Below are 19,081 nucleotides of genomic sequence, written 5' to 3' on the forward strand. Positions count from 1 at the left end.
AGAAGCAGTGCTAACTCCGGGGACCTGGGTTTGGCTGAAGGTTACGAAGAGGAAGAATTGGGCGAGTCCAAAGTGGGAAGGACCATACCAGGTACTGTTGGCAATGCCTACTGCAGTCAAAGTTGCTGAGAGGTCGTCCTGGGTTCATCTGACGCACTGTAAACCGGTAAAGAATTTTCAACTTGATAAACATTTTGGGACTGATACACAACAAAGGCAGGATGGCCAAAAGCAAAACGAGTAAAAATACAGATCAACCCCAAAGATGTTGCTTAATCATCTTGTTGACTATGCATTTATTGACTATGATTGTGATGACCTTCCTTTTGTTGTGGTTTTCCTACATGTAACCACACAAGTGAAAGTGGAGAGACGTGATGAACTGTCTATAGACTGGCATCCAAACTTTAACACATACCTAGCTATGAAGCGTGTATATGTAGAGACTATGAACATTTCAAATTGCTGGGTTTGTACCGCTATACCAACAGCATATGGAGGACTGTTAATGTCCGCTGTCCCCTTGGGGATAAATGAGACTTGGGAGAATTTACTTTTTGATACAGGATCTGTAAGATCACAAGACAAAATTGCATTGTATTTACCTATTACACAGAAGGGAATTGTATGTTTTTATAAGAATGATATACTTCAAGTGGGTTGGAGTAACTGTAATATAACCATATCTTATAAATGCTACATTAAAGTTAAAGATAGAGGCACTGTTTGTAATACGAATTATGATTCATATTTGAGTTTAATGAAAACAACATTAAGTGATGTGCAGAGAAATCCTGTTTTACATAAACAACTGTCTATCATAAACAAGAAAATGTTTCATTCAGAATTAACCCGCATCAGTACTAAAGTAGAAAACTGTTATTTTGTTTGTGGGAAAAAGGCATACAAATGGCTACCTGAGAATTGGTCCGGCAGTTGTTTTTTGGGTTATCTGGTTCCGGCCATAAGACATACTGCAGAATTACCTCTAGGTAAGATACGAAATGTGAGAGATGTAGCTCGGAAACCTGAAGGTCCAATCGGAAAACCTGTAAATCCAGTGGGACAAATCGAAGCTGGTTGGAAAGACCATCATTCCATAAAAAACAAAGAAAAATTGACTCATATGGACTTGAGTGACAATGTAATATCCTGGGCTGGAATACTTCCAGCATATGGAGCAGTCAAATCGATCTGGGAGTTGAGAAAGCTGTCGAAACTTCTCGAAGTAATGAGTAATGCAACTTTTTCTGCTCTCGAACTAGTGACTGATGAACTGAATGCAATGAGAACTGTTGTGCTACAAAATTGAATGGCTCTTGACTTCACACTAGTGGCGAGAGGTGGTACGTGTGCACTTATCAAAGAAGAATGCTGTGGATTTATACCAGACAATCGACATGAAATTAATGACCACCTAGAGGTAATACAGCAGGTATCGGCCATGACTGAACCAGGCCCAAACCCACTGACGAACTTTTTCCAGAGTCTGTTTGGTGGGTGGGGTTCTATCCTAATGAACATCTTGATTGCTATTTGTGTTGGTCTGCTCCTATTAGGAGCATGTGTCTGTTGTGGGATTCCCTGCATGAAAAGATTAATCAAAGATTTTATTGATATATCTGTAACTGAAACTTTGTACCAAGACATTGAGTTAGAAAAATTAATTTCAGATGAAATTCTTTCCGAAGTATAAACTAAATGACTTACCTGGTTGAAAGTCCTTAAAGGAGAAGGTTGGAGGACGAAATGACATTGTTTATATTTCAGAATAGAATAAAAGTATTAAAAGGGAGGAAAATGTTAGAAAAATATGTATTTGAACATATATAAAGTGCTAGTTAAAAAGCAAATAGTATATAATGCATTTTATTCTATTAATAATATGGCAATAAGAATGATTTTACATGTAATTGCTTGAAGCTTTGGAACTGCAGTGTATTTGAACTCTGACCCTGGCAGTAGCCAGCTCAGCAAGCTTATGTTTTTCACTAATGATTATCTGCTGGGTCAGGAAATTAAATGTATAAAGCATTGAAAATCTTCTTCTCCTTCCTCTGGGACAATTGGCCTTGTAAATGTTACCAAGATAAGACACAGCTGTTGAGAAAATGTTGCAAGAAGAACAAAGAAGTGTATTACAAGACTGAACCAACTATTGTATTCGAGCAGGCCTGAAACCTTGAAGGAGTAACATTTACAGAAAGACATTATAACTGACCAGGTGCTTTGCAAGGCTGTATTATTCCCAAGGGAAAGCTTTTTTAAAAATATAACATCAGCAATCTTTATGAATAGAATACTGTTAGTAAAGGTGATGTAGATGCCCTGTGACTAACCACGTCAGAAAGGTGGGCACAAACTAGAAAATAGAAACTATAAGAATTGTGTACTTCCTGTATCATGTCAGACAAAATTCTGCACTTGTATGGTTTTTTTGCCTCCTGGTGTACACTAGTAAAGTTTTGCATCTGAGCCTCCTGTGTTGTTATCTTTGTTTTTATTTAACAGCATGTCATGATACTCTTAAGAAAGTTAATAAGACAAAACATAATGTGAACAATTATTCCAAGAAAGAAAGGACAGACAAGCTCAGTGATGCAGGTCATATAGAAACTCTTAATAGGGATTCAAGTTGCACAGAAGTTTTTGAAAGTACTTCTAGTTAATAATGCTGATACTAATGTAAACACTACAGTCACCCACAGCAGATTTAATCACTCTTTCATTTTGGTAGAGATTTCAATAAATCTCTTGCTAAAATAAGAAAACCATTTTCCATGGGCTGATACAGTCTTCCTGCAATTCTAATTTCCAACATTTAATATAACTCAAGTCCTGTCTTGTATGACATTTTCAATCATCTTGTAATGAAAGCCTATGTCCCTGATTCATGGAAAAAAATCTTCATATACTCCCATCTATAAAAAGATCAACAAACATGGCATCCAAAACCACAGACCTATCACCTTGACATCTCTGCTGAGTAAGTGTTATGAAACATGCCTTATTGACATATCTTGATAACAACCAAAATTGCATGAATATACTTCATTACGGATGTTCATCAAAAAGGTCCACATTCACAAACTTAGTTGAGTTTTACGAACAAGTTAGTCTGGCTCTTGATATGCAATTAAATGTTGAAGTTATTTGTCTGGGCCACACATAAAGTGTTTAATACTTTGTTACATCACACAATTACAAATGCTTTAAAGACTTCTTAATCCATATTTGACCAACTGGATCACTAATTGCTTAGTATGTCATACCTAGTGCGTAATTATTCAATGGATTCATTAAAACTTTCTAACAATAGCTACTGCAGTTCCACAGGGTTCAGTCTTGTACCTTTATCTGTTTAGTCTTGTCTTCTCTACCTTTCTTATTACTAAAACTTGGTGAACCATTAAATATACAGATAACTGGAAGACTGATTTGGTAACTGTTTCTCAGAATTGTTTTATTTTAATAAATATGTACATTATATTTTATTATGAGCATCTAACATAGTCTTGGACCTTAGAAAACCAAAATGCTAAGTGATATTCATTGGTAATCATTAATTCTAGATGGTCTAGTGTTGGTGTAAGCTAATGAATATAAATATCTAGAATTAACCATATCAAGTAACCCAAAACTTGACAAAAAAGTTAATGACATGAGGCGCAATGCTCTAAGGCAGATGGTGGTAATGTAAAAGGCAATCTCTTTAACTGATGTATTGAATATGGTGATAGTGTATAAAACTTATCTAACACCAATATTAGAGGACAACAGTTCCTTTTGCAATTATTCTAGCAACTTCAAAAATTTGATTCAGTGCATTGGCAGTTCACTAAACTGATCCTGACTGTGGGATTTAAGCTATACAGACATAAGCAATATACTTCATTTGTACATGGTTTATTCCAGCTACTTCTGAGGCAAAGCACACATAGATGGATCAATGTGAGTATTTTTAAATTTAAACCCGTATTTCAATCCCCATTAGGTTCAAGCACAATAATTTTAATTTTTGTATAAACTTGAATAAAACAACTAAACAAAGCAATTAAGTTACTCAGGTCTTGCTGAGAATCTGGAATAAATCAAGAGTACGAAATCTGGATTCTGTGGCAATATTTAAGGATGAACTGGATGCCTGCACAGTCTATGAAACCTTCAATGCAAATTTCAAGGATTCAGCATTTCTTGATTGTCAAGCATAAACACTGCTTTACAAAAACTTATGAACTTCTATGATCCAATTACAAAATGCTCATAAAGATAGTATAGAATTAACTTTAAATAACATTGAGAGAAGACTGGGTGAGTAAGAAAATGACACTGAATTTTAGTTAAAATAACTGGTTATCGGATAAGTGGGGTGATGTAGAAAACTGGGAGTGAAGAAATAATGTAAGAATATTCGGTGTGTCAACAAAATGGAAAGAGAACATATGGTTAATTTCTTAACCATCTGGATTTTAAAAGTGTTCAGCCGTCAGGGGTGTTTGTCATATGGTATACAGAGAACCCATAGACCTCTCACAAAACATTCAGTTAAGGAAGGAGTCCCTTCCAGTTCTACAATTGTCAAACTCATCTTACATCTGGATAAAGAACTTGTTAATAGAATGGCTTGGGTAACTCCCCCTTTTAAAATTGGTAGTTCTGTCATCAGATTTGATAACGACTATATACAGAAAGTAACTGAAAAAAGAAAGGCATGCTTATCACTGGTAAAGTCACTAAAATGTGGTATTAAGTGGTACTTTTATTTCCAGCAAAATTAAGAATCTTTCCTTCATAAGGAACAAGCACTTTTGGGTCTTTAGAAGATGCCCTTTCCTTTCTTAAATCTAAAAAGATCAGCAATATTCATGAAGAAATGGAGCAGAGCTATATAAACCTAAACAGGCAAGCAGAGAGACTTGGACAGAATACTGTTCTACCAAAAAACAAAGAGAGACAAAAATGGAACATTAATACAATAGACTAGTGAGCTAATGTAAACTTCTTGTCTATTTGGTAATATAGATAAAGAAACTTGACATAAGACTATAGGCCAAATTCATAAAGGTTAGCATAAGATGTGCACAGTAATTCTTTTTAAATCAGAGAGAGCCCTAAAGCAGTGAGGCACAGTGTCACTGCAGAAATACATGCAGCACCCTGTAGGGGTGGCTCCACGTCCATGCTAAATGACAATGAGGCAGTCCAGAGGGTGGTGGGAGAGGTATATTCTAATTATTGATGTGTGCTCAATGCCCCCCCCCCCAAGAACTGCCTCCAGAAAGGCATCTCTGTGCTGAGCAATTCATGGTATTGTTTGGACATGTAGATCTGCACAACCATTCCTACCACACTAAGGGAAGGCTGTGTTCACTCATAACAGTCGAGCTAAGTGCTGGGGAGTTTATTGGTAAAGTAGGGTTAGAAGGTGTGTGTAAGTGTATGTGAGGAGTATGTGAGTATGTGCCTGCCTAACAGGTACCAGTGGAGGAGTTAGTGAGGAGGTCATGTTACTGTGTGCATGAGTATATGAAATGATAAATGGATGAGAGTGTGAGTGCAATCACATGGATAGAGGTGTGTGTGTGTGTGTGTGTGTGTGTGTGTGTGTGTGTGTGTGTGTGTGTGTGTGTGTGTGTGTGTGTGTGTGTGTGTGTGTGTGTGTGTGTGTGTTAGAGAATGGGTTGGGGTGGCTGTCATACACCCCTAGACTAATGAGCAGAGTTAGGGAGACCACAAGCCACCAGGTATTACTCAACAATAGGGATGGAGGAAAATTAGCCAGCAAGGATGACATGAAAAGATTAATGTTATAATGACACTTAAACCAATATAGGGATTGGGGGTGGGTGGAGCACTGGACACCAGTAAAGACTCTTCTTGCATTAATGGCACTGAAATCAGTATGGGGATTAGAGTGGGTGGGGGGAACACTGAACACAATGAAAAACTCTCCTTGCCTTATTATCACTTAAAAAAGTATGGGGGTGGGGGGTGTCTAAGCGGCACATAAACCAGTATGAGTACCAGGTGTTGTGGGTAAAACACTAGACCCCACTGATACTACTCCAGTGTCCTAGTATCACTTAAAACAGTACAGGCATGTAGGGGGACACAAGACACCATGGATACTACTCCCATGCACTAATGGCACTTAAAACAGTACAGGGATGTGGGGGGGGGCACAAGATACCATGGATACTACTCTTCTGTCATAATGGTACTTCAAACACTCTGGGGTTTGGATGTGCGAGGGAATCACTAGGCTCTAGTAACCAAGGGACATGAAGTGGGACTGTAACTTTCCGTGATGGCTTAGGGCCAGAAAAGGAAACATTAGGAATGTTCAGTCAACTCAGGGGCAGGTAAGGAGACTGTAGTGTGTGTGCGCGCGCACGTGTGTGTGTGTGTGTGTGTGTGTGTGTGTGTGTGTGTGTGTGTGTGTGTGTGTGTGTGTGTGTGTGTGTGTGTGTGTGTGTGCGTGTGTGTGTTTGAATGTGTACGTGTGTTTGTGCTGGAGAGTGACGAGGTGTGGCTGTACTTGCACAATATGGCTGCCACAGTTACCTACCAGTCTGAATCACAAAATATCACATTTTGACCACATCAGGGAATTTTGACCATGGGCCCTAACAGCACAGGGGAAGGTAAATGAATCACTGGGTATATATCTTCCTGGAATTCTCTGTGATGAATCAGTGGGTGTATCTTTCTGGAATTCAGTGTGACATTATTACATATTTTCTATGAGTATTTAAATAAAAGTCTTGAGAATAAATAGCATGGTCAGCGTAAACATGATATATCTTTTCAAACTGTGTCATTTATTCCTTAGGACAAGGACTGTATACATCACATATAGTTTGCTAAGTGCTGCCTTTGGTAAGTCTTCTTTCTTGTTTTTAACATTATAACATATTGTAATTACAAATATAAAATTATAAAATTGAATCTGTGTATATGTCAGGTAATATGTAAAATGTACTTACTTTACATGTTAACATGTTCTGTTGTTTACATATTTCAGAAATACAAGACTAACATACTGTTGCTTTAGATTATGTACATATTAGATATGGAACTGCTTATTAATATAAATTGTTGTCACTTTCATATATATATATATATATATATATATATATATATATATATATATATATATATATATATATATATACCATTTTCCCAGACTAAGCTTGAGCTCTTTCAATTGTTTATGCAGTAAAAGTCAGTTTAGAATGCTGCAAAAGCCCAAGATAAAAAATACATTGTAAAATTACTCCCTGACTTCACTGCACAGCAGAAGTGGCTCCCAGGGTTGGCTTTCCTGTTTGGTTGATAGCCTTGAAGAGAAAGTAAAAAATGAGTCTACAATAACTTTACATGTTTTTTATATAAGTGAAGTTCATCAAATGTCATAAAATACATATAGAATTATTTATTTGCTAGTAGAGATCAGTTCCTCACTGGAACAGTGAACATAGTGGTGTGAGGTGACAGAAAGGTGTCCAAACAGATACAGCATGTTATGTGAGGTTAAAAGTGCTGATCACATTTTTTTCCCTTACAAGATATACACATTAATAGTCTCATATGAATTATTGAATACTCTAAATTATAATGTTGCAAGAAGTCTCTAAGAGATGTTTTAAGATGCATATCATCATATATGTATGTAACTAATATTTGTCTTTGAATGCTGACTCATATGTAGCAGAATCTTTACGCACAATTATTCATTTATTTTTTCCCTCCCCCTTTCACAATATTAAATTCTATGTTTTATCCTAATTTTACACACACACATACACAAACACACACACACACACACACACACACACATATATATATATATATATATATATATATATATATATATATATATATATATATATATATATGTGTGTGTATATCCCTACTTCACTGTAACTGTATTATCCCCACTGCACTGATGATGCCAGTGGACGAAAATGGTCTACTTTAGTCGCTTGTATTAGCCAAACTGCTTTTAAAGGATGATAAATGTATCAAAAACTGAATAAATCGCTATTAACTGATTTTTTTAGTACAGAGTGCTGTTTTTTTAGTTGAAGTGGGGATTTATTACTTATTCCGTGCTCTGTTTGTTTCTTCCTGCACCAGACATTGTTTGTGATATATATATATATATATATATATATATATATATATCACACAAACAATGTATATATATATATATATATATATATATATATATATATAAATAAAATATGCTGCAGTGGTACGACGGTAGCGTTGTTACCTCACAGCAAGAGGTTCTCCCGTTCAATTCTCGGCTGGGCTTGGGAGTGCCTTCTGTGTGGAGTCTGCATGTCCTCCCCACGGTTGGGTAGCGTTCGAAAGACATGTGTGTGTAAATGGGTGTGCCTTCGTTGAAGGTTGGGCGTCAAGCTGGCACCTCAGCATTTCGTAAAAATCTACTGCCAATCATTAGCGGACCGGAGTTCTACTATGGTGACCCCTTACTGGGAAAAGCCGAAAGAAAACAACAACATATATAATAATATATACATATATATATATATATATATATATATATATATATATATATATATATATATATATATATATAGAGAGAGAGAGAGAGAGAGAGAGACGGCATGTATTTATTACAATTTTTTTCTTGACAGACAGGAAAGGCTTATTTACATTTTAATTGTGCTGCCAGGATAGTCTTTTTTGTTTGTTTTTACTGCCAGCCTGGGAGATGTGAAATGTGAACATTAGCAGACTCTTAGGCTGATCAAAAGTGTTCCTAGGTTTCTGCTACTTGTAAAGTTAGCAATCTTAGTATTTTATCTCCAGGTTTCTTGCTTAAGCTCTGCATTTCACTAGCATGTTTTGGAGTAAATGATTTTTTGAACCATATGGTATTTCTGTATGTTTAAGTTAAAGCAGGTATACATATGTTTTAAGCATTCAGATATGATAGTAATGCAATGGATTTCAAATTGCTCTGGTATTATTGTGGCTATTACAGAATATGAAACATGAGCAGTCTTGTGAAAGCTAATGAAGAAAGTGTTGGGGAGAAACTTAAATCTGGCAGTTGGTGGGGTGGGTTGAAGCTATGAGCTGTTGACAAGATGTTTGTTGTGGCCCAGACTTTGACTGCTTCAGCCTTTGGATGCATATTATTTGACTCTGAGCAGAATACTTAACCAGACAGTGCTATGGGGCTTTTTGGAGTCTGGGATAGCTTGTATATCAGGTAACTACCTATGAACTTAAAGATTAAACATACGTTTAAATGGATACAAACTACTATATGACAATAAGGGAGATGAAATTAAAACAGGTTGTTTTTGCTGTACAATACTATTGGTATATATTAGATAAAGCAAGATTGTGTATGCTTTTTATTAAATGACTATTATTTAATATTTTTAGTTTTACATAAATGATTGGTAATAGCCCTGCATGTCAAAGAAAATGGCATATGAATTTACTCATGGAACTTGAACAGTCTTGAGAAACTAATAATTTGTGTGTTGGCGTCAGACTGAAATCAGCAATGGACTGAAGCTATGAGCTATTGACGAGCTCTTTCTTGTGGTCTGGTTTCTGATTCTCTCAGTCTTCATCTGCCTACTATGTGACACTGAAAGCCTTCATCTGCCTACTATGTGCTCTGTGGATTCCCGAAAACTGGGCTAGTCTCCTTGACTGCATACCTATTCTAACTGAATGGAATTAAGGTCCTCTTGTACAGGGAAGGTAATTTTAAACATAATTTGATCTTCTGAGGATACAAATTATGTAATTTTATCTGCTCATGAAGTTATTAAGAGGTAGAGCAAAACAGAATTACTGATCACTGTTGCAGTAGCTTTTGCTATATGGTTTATATTCTCCCAAGGATATAACATCGGCTCTGCTGCCAAAGTTACAGGTCATCTTCTACAAACCCAAACTGTCAAGTAGAGCTGACTAAAAGACAAGTTTGGGTAGGAAGCCCTTCAAAGCTTTACTGCTACCGAAGAGAATGCCCTCCGAGGCATTTGAGGATTGATGGTTGGATTCTGCTTTCCTTTGCTGGCAGAAGCTTAGCAGGGCCAGGACAAACTCTCACAAACAGAAACCAGATCAGGGATGTTTCCAAGCTCTGAAGCATCTGTGGGGAGGTCTTCATGTAGATGTCTTTACCTCTTTACCTCTTCTCTGAATCATCAACTGCTGAATTCTATTATTGTACTCCACTCAAGAAGGCCTGGAAGGCAGATGCCTTTTCTTCTCTTTGGACAGGAATGTTCCTGTATGCCTTTCCATCCTTTCTACTAATATCCAGGGTACTTCTGAAGATTCAAAGGAATCCCTCAAGATCACTGTGCCTCATTAACTATAATTTGTTTTTATTGGAGGCTCATAGTATTTAAGCTCACTGTATTTGCTCAGTTTTATTAAGATCTGAAGAAGTGGGCAACCGTGAAAGGGCTAACCTACGTCTGATCCTGTCTTTGTGGATTTGTGGATATTAAAGTGTTTTTACTCTCAGCCTTTGATGCCTTATTTTCTACTAATGGAGGCAAGAAAGCAGGCAACTATAAAATCATATACTAGCAAATGGAAAAGGTTTTCTAGTTGGTGCCAACAACATAACCAGCACCCAGTCAGGGCTAGTTGCTCTCTGGTTTTGCAATATTTATGTGAGTTACTATTTTGTGGCCTTTCTCATTTCTCTATCAAGGGTCATTTATCAGCCATTTCAGCTGTCTGCCAATGGATCCTTCTATTTCAAGCCAGTTATATGTCAAAATGCTCTTGAAAGCGGTTTTGCATAAGAAGTCTCAAAGTAAACTAGTTGCACCTACTTGAAATCTTAATGTTATGCTAAAGAATCTAACACTTGCTCCATTTGAACCAGCTAATCTGGATGACTTAAGGTTTTTAACATGGAAAACAGTTTTACTGAATGCTCAGACCACTGCAAGAAGGGTATCTGAGTTGCAAGTTCTTAGAGCAAGTCAATCCTACCACATTTTAGATCAGGACATGGTTTCTTTGGGAAGTAATTCTTCTTTTATGCCTAAAGTAGTCTCCAAGTTTACTTTAAGCCAAACTATCCATCTCCCCATTTCCTTTCCTGAACCTAAAATGGTGGAGAAAGGATACTCCATACCTTGGATGTCCACATACAACTCTTGGCTTCATCTATGGCTTTACAAAGTACGCAAAAGTGCTACCAGCACTAAACGTTCTACAAGGAAACAGCTCCAGTACTTATTAATGCCCACCCCTCCAGGCATGTCTAAAGGTCAGTTCCCTGTGCTTTCCCATACTATCCTGGTGAACTTGGGCATCCTGAGGCAATGTAGCAACTGCCTCATGTACACTGACAACCCTCTCCTCTTACCCCCAACACTCAGACTTGTGAGAGATGCACTTATATATCCAAATTGGAAGCCATTCACTCTCCAGCCAAGACTGGAACAGCTAGTCAAAAGGAGAAGGTCAACACTTGCACCACACCACATGGAACACATAGTTCTCCAGAACACACACCAGCATTGCCTTCACATACAAACAGAAACCACACACCCACCTTCGCGGAGGCTCTCAATAAAAATCTAACCAAACAGCACAGACCTCCAAGGCAGAAACACACTCGACCACCACAACACAACACTAATCACGAGACACATAACTCTCCTAAACAGTGTGCCACTCAACCAAAGCCCCTGAGGCAAAACAGCATGCCCAACACACTAGTCATAGGTGACTCGATAGTGAGGCACACTGATGTCCCACTCACTAGGTTGAATAAGAAGAAAGTAGCAGTCAGCTGCCGGTCAGGCGCCAGGATCCACCACATAACGCACGTACTCAGGTCCTTCAAGAACAGGTACAAATATGACTCTGTCATTGTACATATGGGTGTGAATGACCTGAGACGTACCTCCCTGGACTACATGAGGAGCTCTCGGATTATGTAGCCAAGGTGGGTATGACCCTAGCCCTGAGCAGCATCCTACCATCACCCAGAATGATACCACAGTACAAGCAGAAAATGATTGATTTCAACAATTGGCTAAGTTTCTGGTGTCATTCTAAGGGGATCCAGTATCTGTCTGCCTGGGATGACATGATTGACAGACCTCGATGCTTTGCCAGAGATGGCCTGCATCTGTCACCCCTGGGGTTCCAGATACTGGCCAAGGGTCTTGCCACCCCTATTGTGGCTTTTTTAGGTGGTGTTCCAAAGACCAAATTATCACTGTAACAACTACAAACAAATGCAATTTGAGGGTCATGCTGCTCAACACTAGAAGTCTAAATCACAAAATGCACTCACTCGAGGTACTCCTTAAAATGGAGAACATCGACATTTGTGCTGTAACAGAGACCTGGTTCAAGGCAGCAGAAAGCAACCCTGCACTACCAGGCTACAACTCATTCCACACCTTTCGGCCCCAGAACTTGGACCGAAGCTCCAAAGGCGGTAGTGTTTCCATATTCATAAAGGATGTGCACACCTCCAGATTGGTACCCCAACATAACACATCTGAGATACTTCAGGTGCAGCTAACATTGGGTAAGACAGCAATTCAGGTCATAGCCTGCTATAGGTCCCCAACCATGTCCCAAGATTCACACTCCACATTCCTAAGCACCCTGGAGAATATTAGGGTCCAACCTAACACTCTCATACTGGCCGGCCTCAACTACCCCTCCATTAACTGGAAAACTACTCATGCACCAATACACTTGCCCAATGCTTTCTGGAATTCATTAATTCCAATGCACTGGACCAACTCGTTCTTACCCCCACTAGAGGTAGCAACATCCTTAACCTGGTCATTACTAACATGGGCAACTATTGCTCTACACCAATAGTCAACTCCTCCCTAGTTAGATCCAATCACAAGCTAATCACCTTGGAAATCTACATCCCTCCCACCCCCCAACAAAGGTAACCACCATGAAAACCATGAAAAACTTCTCCAAAGCTAACTTTGGGCTCCTAAAAACAGAGGTGGCCAACTTCATGGCACCCATGCAAATGGAGAATAGTTGCATGACCACCATATCATACACTAATGCACTGTATGAACATGTACAGAAATGCATGGATCTCACCTTACCCAATAGAACTAAGATGTTCTCCTCAAAGAAAAGGAAGCCAATCTGGTGGTCCCACTGCCATAAACAAACTCTACAACAGAAGGAGGAAACTGATGCAGAATAAGGTGAAGTCCAAAGACTGGAAAAACTCTCTTATCAGCCTCAGCAAAAGGTTGAGATCCCTCATCAAATCCTCTAAAGCTAGCTATGAAAACAAAATTGCAGTAGATATTAAAGACAACCACAAGGCCTTCTATAGTTATGTAAAGAATCTCCATGGCAATACCAAGATTTGCTCTGAGCTACTGCACAATGGTATCTTCTATACCGAGCCAACAGATATTGCAAACATACTGGAAAACAGATTCAGTGCTAACTTTACCCCCACCCCCCCACCCCGAATGGACCAATCACAATACCAGTAGATTGGCAGGCACCCAGTATTACTGCTGCACAGGTTAAAACAGCACTGTCCAAGGCCAAGAATACAGCTTTTATGGGACCTGACAGTATCCCTGGCTGTGTTCTACATGAACTACAGAGTGAACTGGCACCTCACCTGTGTGCCCTGTTCAATCACAGCCTCACCTCAGGCTTTGTCCCTCCTAAATGGCACACTGCTACAGTCATCCCTCTCCACAAAGGAGGAGCGACTGCAGACCCCGGGAACTATCGCCCCATTAGCCTGATGAGTCTGATATGCAAAGCTATGGAACACATCATCATGGACCTAACAAACAAGGATATAGGGAATCTCCAAACTCTGGAACCTACACAGTTTGGTTTTCTGAAAGGTAGATCATGCCTGCTCAACTTGTTTGACTTCTTTGAGTCAGTCACCAGAGCTGTGGATGAAGGTAAGGTGGTTCATACAGCCTACCTTGATCTGGCCAAGGCCTTTGATACCATTTCCCACTCAGGAATCATAGAAGAACTTACTAAGCTAGGCATCTACCTCTATATCACTAGGTGGGTTGAAAACTGGCTCACAGATAGAACCCACAGTGTGAAAGTAGTTGACTCCAAATCAGACTGCCAACCAGTCATGAGTGGAGTCCCACAAGGTTTGGTCCAGGGTCCTCTCCTGTTTGTTATCTACTTCTCTGAAGTCCAGGCCAACACAAAGGGACTCTGGCTTACAAAGTTCGCAGATGATTACAAGTTGGGAGCTATTATTAACACCCCAAGTGATGCTGACATCCTACAGAAACGCCTCAGTGAGACCAACAACTGGTGTCAGAACCATGGCCTTAAGCTCAATGCCAAAAAATGTGTCTTCATCCCCTTTGGGAAAAACCCAGTTCCCTTGAATTACCACATTGATGGTAGTCCACTGAACACAAAAGGGATTATAAGAGATATGGGAACACAGGTTGACAGCAACCTCTCTTTTGACCTCCACATTGCCACTGTGGTCAGAAAGTTCTTCTATGTGGCACATCTCATTACTAAGGGTATTGCATCCAGGAAGAAAGAGGTCATTGTCTCCCTCTACTCTTCTCTCATTAGGCCAATCATTGAGTACAATGCCCCATTTGGCATGTACCTCAATAGACACCTGCAACAACTGGAGAGGCCACAAAAGTACCTCACAAAGAGGATCCTAGGCCTTAAACACTTGTCCTATACTCAAAAAACTCCAACTATTCTCTGTCTCATATCGCCTACTCAGAGGCGATCTTTGCTTGACTTACAAAGCCATGTCTGACCCAGCTCTGTTAGAAATGCTACATCTAAAGAAATCCCAATCCCTCCACACCACACACTCCAGAGACCTCAACCTCATTACCACAATCAATAGAACATGCTGGAGGGACAGGTTCATAACTCAGAGACTGCCCATGCTGTGGAATAGACTTCCCATACATGTCAAGCAGAGCACCTCAATGGCACTCTTCAAGAGAAATCTTGATGAGTGGATGGGAAATAGTAAATTCACCCCGGGGATCACTCTAGTGGCTCTACTCAACAGAGGCACTAGGAAATTGGGTGGCACGATGCCAGGGTAATCCCATGGGCTAGGCTTGTAAAGGCTCCAGGGCCATTAGCCTAGTACACACCTATGAACCTATATGTTTGGTTCCATCTCTAGGTCTAGGTCAAGCTTTGTTAGGACCATTTTCCAGGGACTCCTGGGCCCTTCTCCTTCTGATTCCCAAAGGTAGCTAGCTATGGTATTCTACCCATATAGCTAAGGCTACTCTAGCAGTGATCAATATGAAGAACTTAGTGCAGCTGTGTAAGTTGTAAACTTACCATAATAGCATATGTTTGAATGATCACTGCTGTAGTAGCTGCTCCCTCACTCCATCCATTTTTGGTGTGTTTTTATGCCAGGTTGTGGATATTTATTTATTTATTTTTTTATTCCTAGCATTGTTGTTTCAGGCCTCAGCCTTTCACTGGTAGGAAAGCTCTGAGGCTTCACACCCAAATGTGCCTTTTAGTTAGCTCAGCTTGAGCTGCTTGACAGTTTGCGTGCATGGAAAGTGCTCTGAATCTTTAGATGTTGGCCTGCCGTTATATCCTTGGCATGATATAACCCATATAACTAAGGCTACTGCAGCAGTGATCATTCAAGCAGCTATTGTTACAGTAAGTCCAACTTACACACATATACTTTACTTGTCATCCTTCTGGAAGGTTTATATTGTATAGAATATCAAGACAAAATAAAATGTACCGCCTATTTTCAGTTTCTTTCATTTTTTCTGCTTTTTTCCATAATAGTCCATTAAATATCTAATAACTGGCTGAGATTTTCGGTTATAAGTTATTCATCTGACCATCCAAATCACTGGAAGAAACATGTTACTGATAGTAGGTAAGTAAGTAAAACATATGATTCTCAGCCCAGACAACTGTAGGGCTGGCTTTTATAAAGTCTCCAGGAAGATCTTTTAATTACTGTAAAACTCTCGTTTAAAGGTTGAAGACTGCAGCTGTACTGTATCAGCTTGCAAAATGCCCATAATTTCTTCTTCATATTAACACAGTGATTACAGTACACAAAGTACTTTTATCCTTCAGTAACTGTTTTAAATGTATATTATACGCTAGCTGAATAAGACTCAACATTTTTTTGTAAAGAAAACAATAAGTCTCTTACAACCTTGACACAGACTTAGAACAAATAAAACGTACACTTCATCTTTTATACCATGCCAGTCAGATGAGCTTTCCTTTTCTCTCAACAGGTCTTCTTGCCAAGATGTTTTCCGACTGGGTGGTGTGAGCTTTGCTTTTGGCCAGTTTGGAGAGACAGGGCTTCCCACTTTGGTTCTCGATCTTGATTCTGCATCTTTATGACCATCCCATAGCCTAAATGAAGATAAACAGTGACATTTTAATCAGTTGTGTGCTTTTCAAGGAATATGTCAAAACTGCCTGCTACCTCACCCCTAAAAGTCCATTGTTATCATCATTATACCTAGAGTCAATGATTCAGTCTTTTGAAAGTTTGCATCGCAACTGTGTGAATTCAACAAATTGCCCAGTTTCAAAGATGATTCCACTCCTTTAAGAATTCTATAACCCACTGCAATATGCATACAATGCCATACTTACATACACACACACACACAAACACACACACACACACACCACGTGTGTACACTGCCCACTGCCACATCCAGCACACGGTTACCTAGGCAGCCTCCTAGGGCCCAGTGAGACTTACGCAAAAAATAATTTAAAAAGAGAAATGTTTTCCGGTCCTATAATTAAAAAAAAAAAAAAAAAAAACTTCCTGCTTAGCATTTGCTTCCAAATTGCTTTAAAAGATTTTGTCTTTGTTGTGCATGCAGTGCAACAGCTCCTATGTATACATGCATGTAGCTGAAGACTAGGAAATCGGTGCATAATTTAACTGCACAGGAACAGGTGAATTTATTTACATCCCTGTTAAGGGGACTGACTAGTTAAGTGACTTGCTCAAAGTTTCAAACTGTTGTTGTTCTGTTAACTTGCCAAGGGATTTAGACTAGTCTGCTCTTATCTGTCTCGAATTTAGCCCTGTCCTTGAGCAAGACAACTTAAAGCAAATCAGAGCATCATCATATAAGCTCTGTTCTTTGGATGTGATCCTTAGTTTCTTTAATGTAAACAGTGTTTATTATTTAACTGTGAATAAATTGGACAGTATGAGTTCTATGAGTTTAATGTTAATATTTTAACTATGAATACATTTTTAATTTAGCTTTTCTCTTGGTACATCAATATGAAATACACTGTGTTTGGGCTACAGCAGTGTGTCTAATGTTTAGTGCAAATGTGTAAGTCTATGATCAGTTAAAGAGTTGCTTCCTGTAATACATGGCAGACTCCCATAGCGTTCATTTGTCTTCTACGTGACTTGGCCAGATTACTAAACCAGGAAGTACTTCTGGCTGCCCTAGACTGTTAGCTAATGTGTTATACATTTGTTTTTTGAATTCCTGCACCCTTCACCTAGACACTGATTAGTACTTCATTATATGCTGTTTGAGTATGAATCCCAGCAAATCTCTTGCATTTCAAATCATTCACAGACACATTTTTACTAAATGTGAGTTTCAAGGGAAGAGAAGATCACTGCTTCTCATGCTGAGTCTGTTTTCAGTGAGGCAGGATTTTGTTTTTCTTTATTTAGAAAATGCCTGTCAGTGTTTTTTCTGAAAAATTTAAAATAAAAGTTTAACTAAAATCCAAATCCATCCATCATTCATCAACCCCTTCTCCCATTTTTGCACATCCTTATGATAATTATAAAAGTTAAGTAGAAAATAGTATGTACACTATGTTTGATCAGTGTTTATGCTACATGGGGAGGCAGTGCCAAATAATAGTATATTAGTATGGCTGGCAGGGGCCTGATTCATTCATTACCATGCATTGAGACCCATTTTGTCCATGATCTAGCTGTGTTGATTCTGGAGACGTTTGCTGCAATAACACAGCATCATTAGCCACTCAAGTAACTCAGACCTGTACTGAGTAATGTCATACTGGATAGCTATTCTTAATGACAGAGAAGACACGGGGAGGTAAAAATGAGATGAAAACATCCCAGAAAACAGGTATGCCCCCCACCAAAAAAACAGTATTTTAAATGCAGTAATATTTCTGCTTTTTATGACTTGTGAGTTGTTGAACAAATGTTGCTGCAGCATTTACATTGTCAGTAATTGTTTTGCTTTATTCATTGCACTAAACAATGAATTAATTCATTAATACACCTGAATTATGTAATATAATCTAAAAATTTTAGTATTATAGTTTTACAGTACCTTCATTATAACTCCAGCAAGGCAAAGGGGTTGACATTTGTCAGGTCAAATAGCCTATGTTATTTGGAGTGGTGATCAGAATCATGTGATCTTCAACATCCATTATGTAGTCACTGGTGCACGTTACTATGACACCGTTTTCTCTACAAGATTGTATTGTATTTAGTTAAACAAAACTGTAAATCTGGCAGTTAATGCAGAGGACTAAAGCTCTGACTTCTTAATGAACTGTTTCCTGTGCCAAGACTTCAGAATTTGAATCTTTCCACCTTCATTTACCTACTGTGTGATATTTTGCAATTCACTTAACCAAGTAGTACTTTGGAGTAATTAAGAATTTGAGCTAGGCTCCTTAATGGTCTCCAGGACTGCATGCTTAGTATCTATGAACTTGCTGTCACTGTTTGGCAACCATTCTCTATTGTATAACTAGCTGATCTAGTTCAAGAAATGTACAATTTTTAAAATAAAACACAGACAATTTATTCTGCAAGGGCAGTAGGCACTGCATTTGTAGGTGAAGCACTGAAATGCAAAGTTATTTGCCAGTACTAACCTCTGCATTAATAATATCTCTTTTTAATATAGAATTATTCAGATGGCTTTTGCTTATGCAGAGATTGGGCATATTGGTTTAGCATATTTTATCAGGTGGTTAATATTTCTTATTCTGTCATAAATGCTCTTCTATTTAAACTTTGCTATACACTGCTGCA

The 19,081-nt window shown here is 38.6% G+C and overlaps 1 protein-coding gene across 1 annotated transcript in view; it reads right to left on the reverse strand.

Moving 5' to 3' along the window:
• The window catches only part of LOC122796900 (death-associated protein kinase related-like), a 163,892-nt gene extending 145,902 nt beyond the window's left edge, over positions 1-17,990 (reverse strand). The window contains exons 1-2 of the mRNA XM_044065654.1: positions 17,965-17,990; positions 16,243-16,419 (exon numbers count right to left, since the gene is read on the reverse strand). Of these exons, the coding sequence (XP_043921589.1) occupies positions 16,243-16,419; positions 17,965-17,990 (203 nt within the window). The remainder of the gene's footprint in view (positions 1-16,242; positions 16,420-17,964) is intronic.
• Between the last annotated feature and the right edge of the window lie 1,091 nt (positions 17,991-19,081).

The sequence above is a fragment of the Protopterus annectens genome, chromosome 3.part0 (genome assembly GCF_019279795.1).
Source record: "Protopterus annectens isolate FY-2018-M chromosome 3.part0, PAN1.0, whole genome shotgun sequence".
NCBI lineage: Eukaryota > Metazoa > Chordata > Ceratodontiformes > Protopteridae > Protopterus > Protopterus annectens.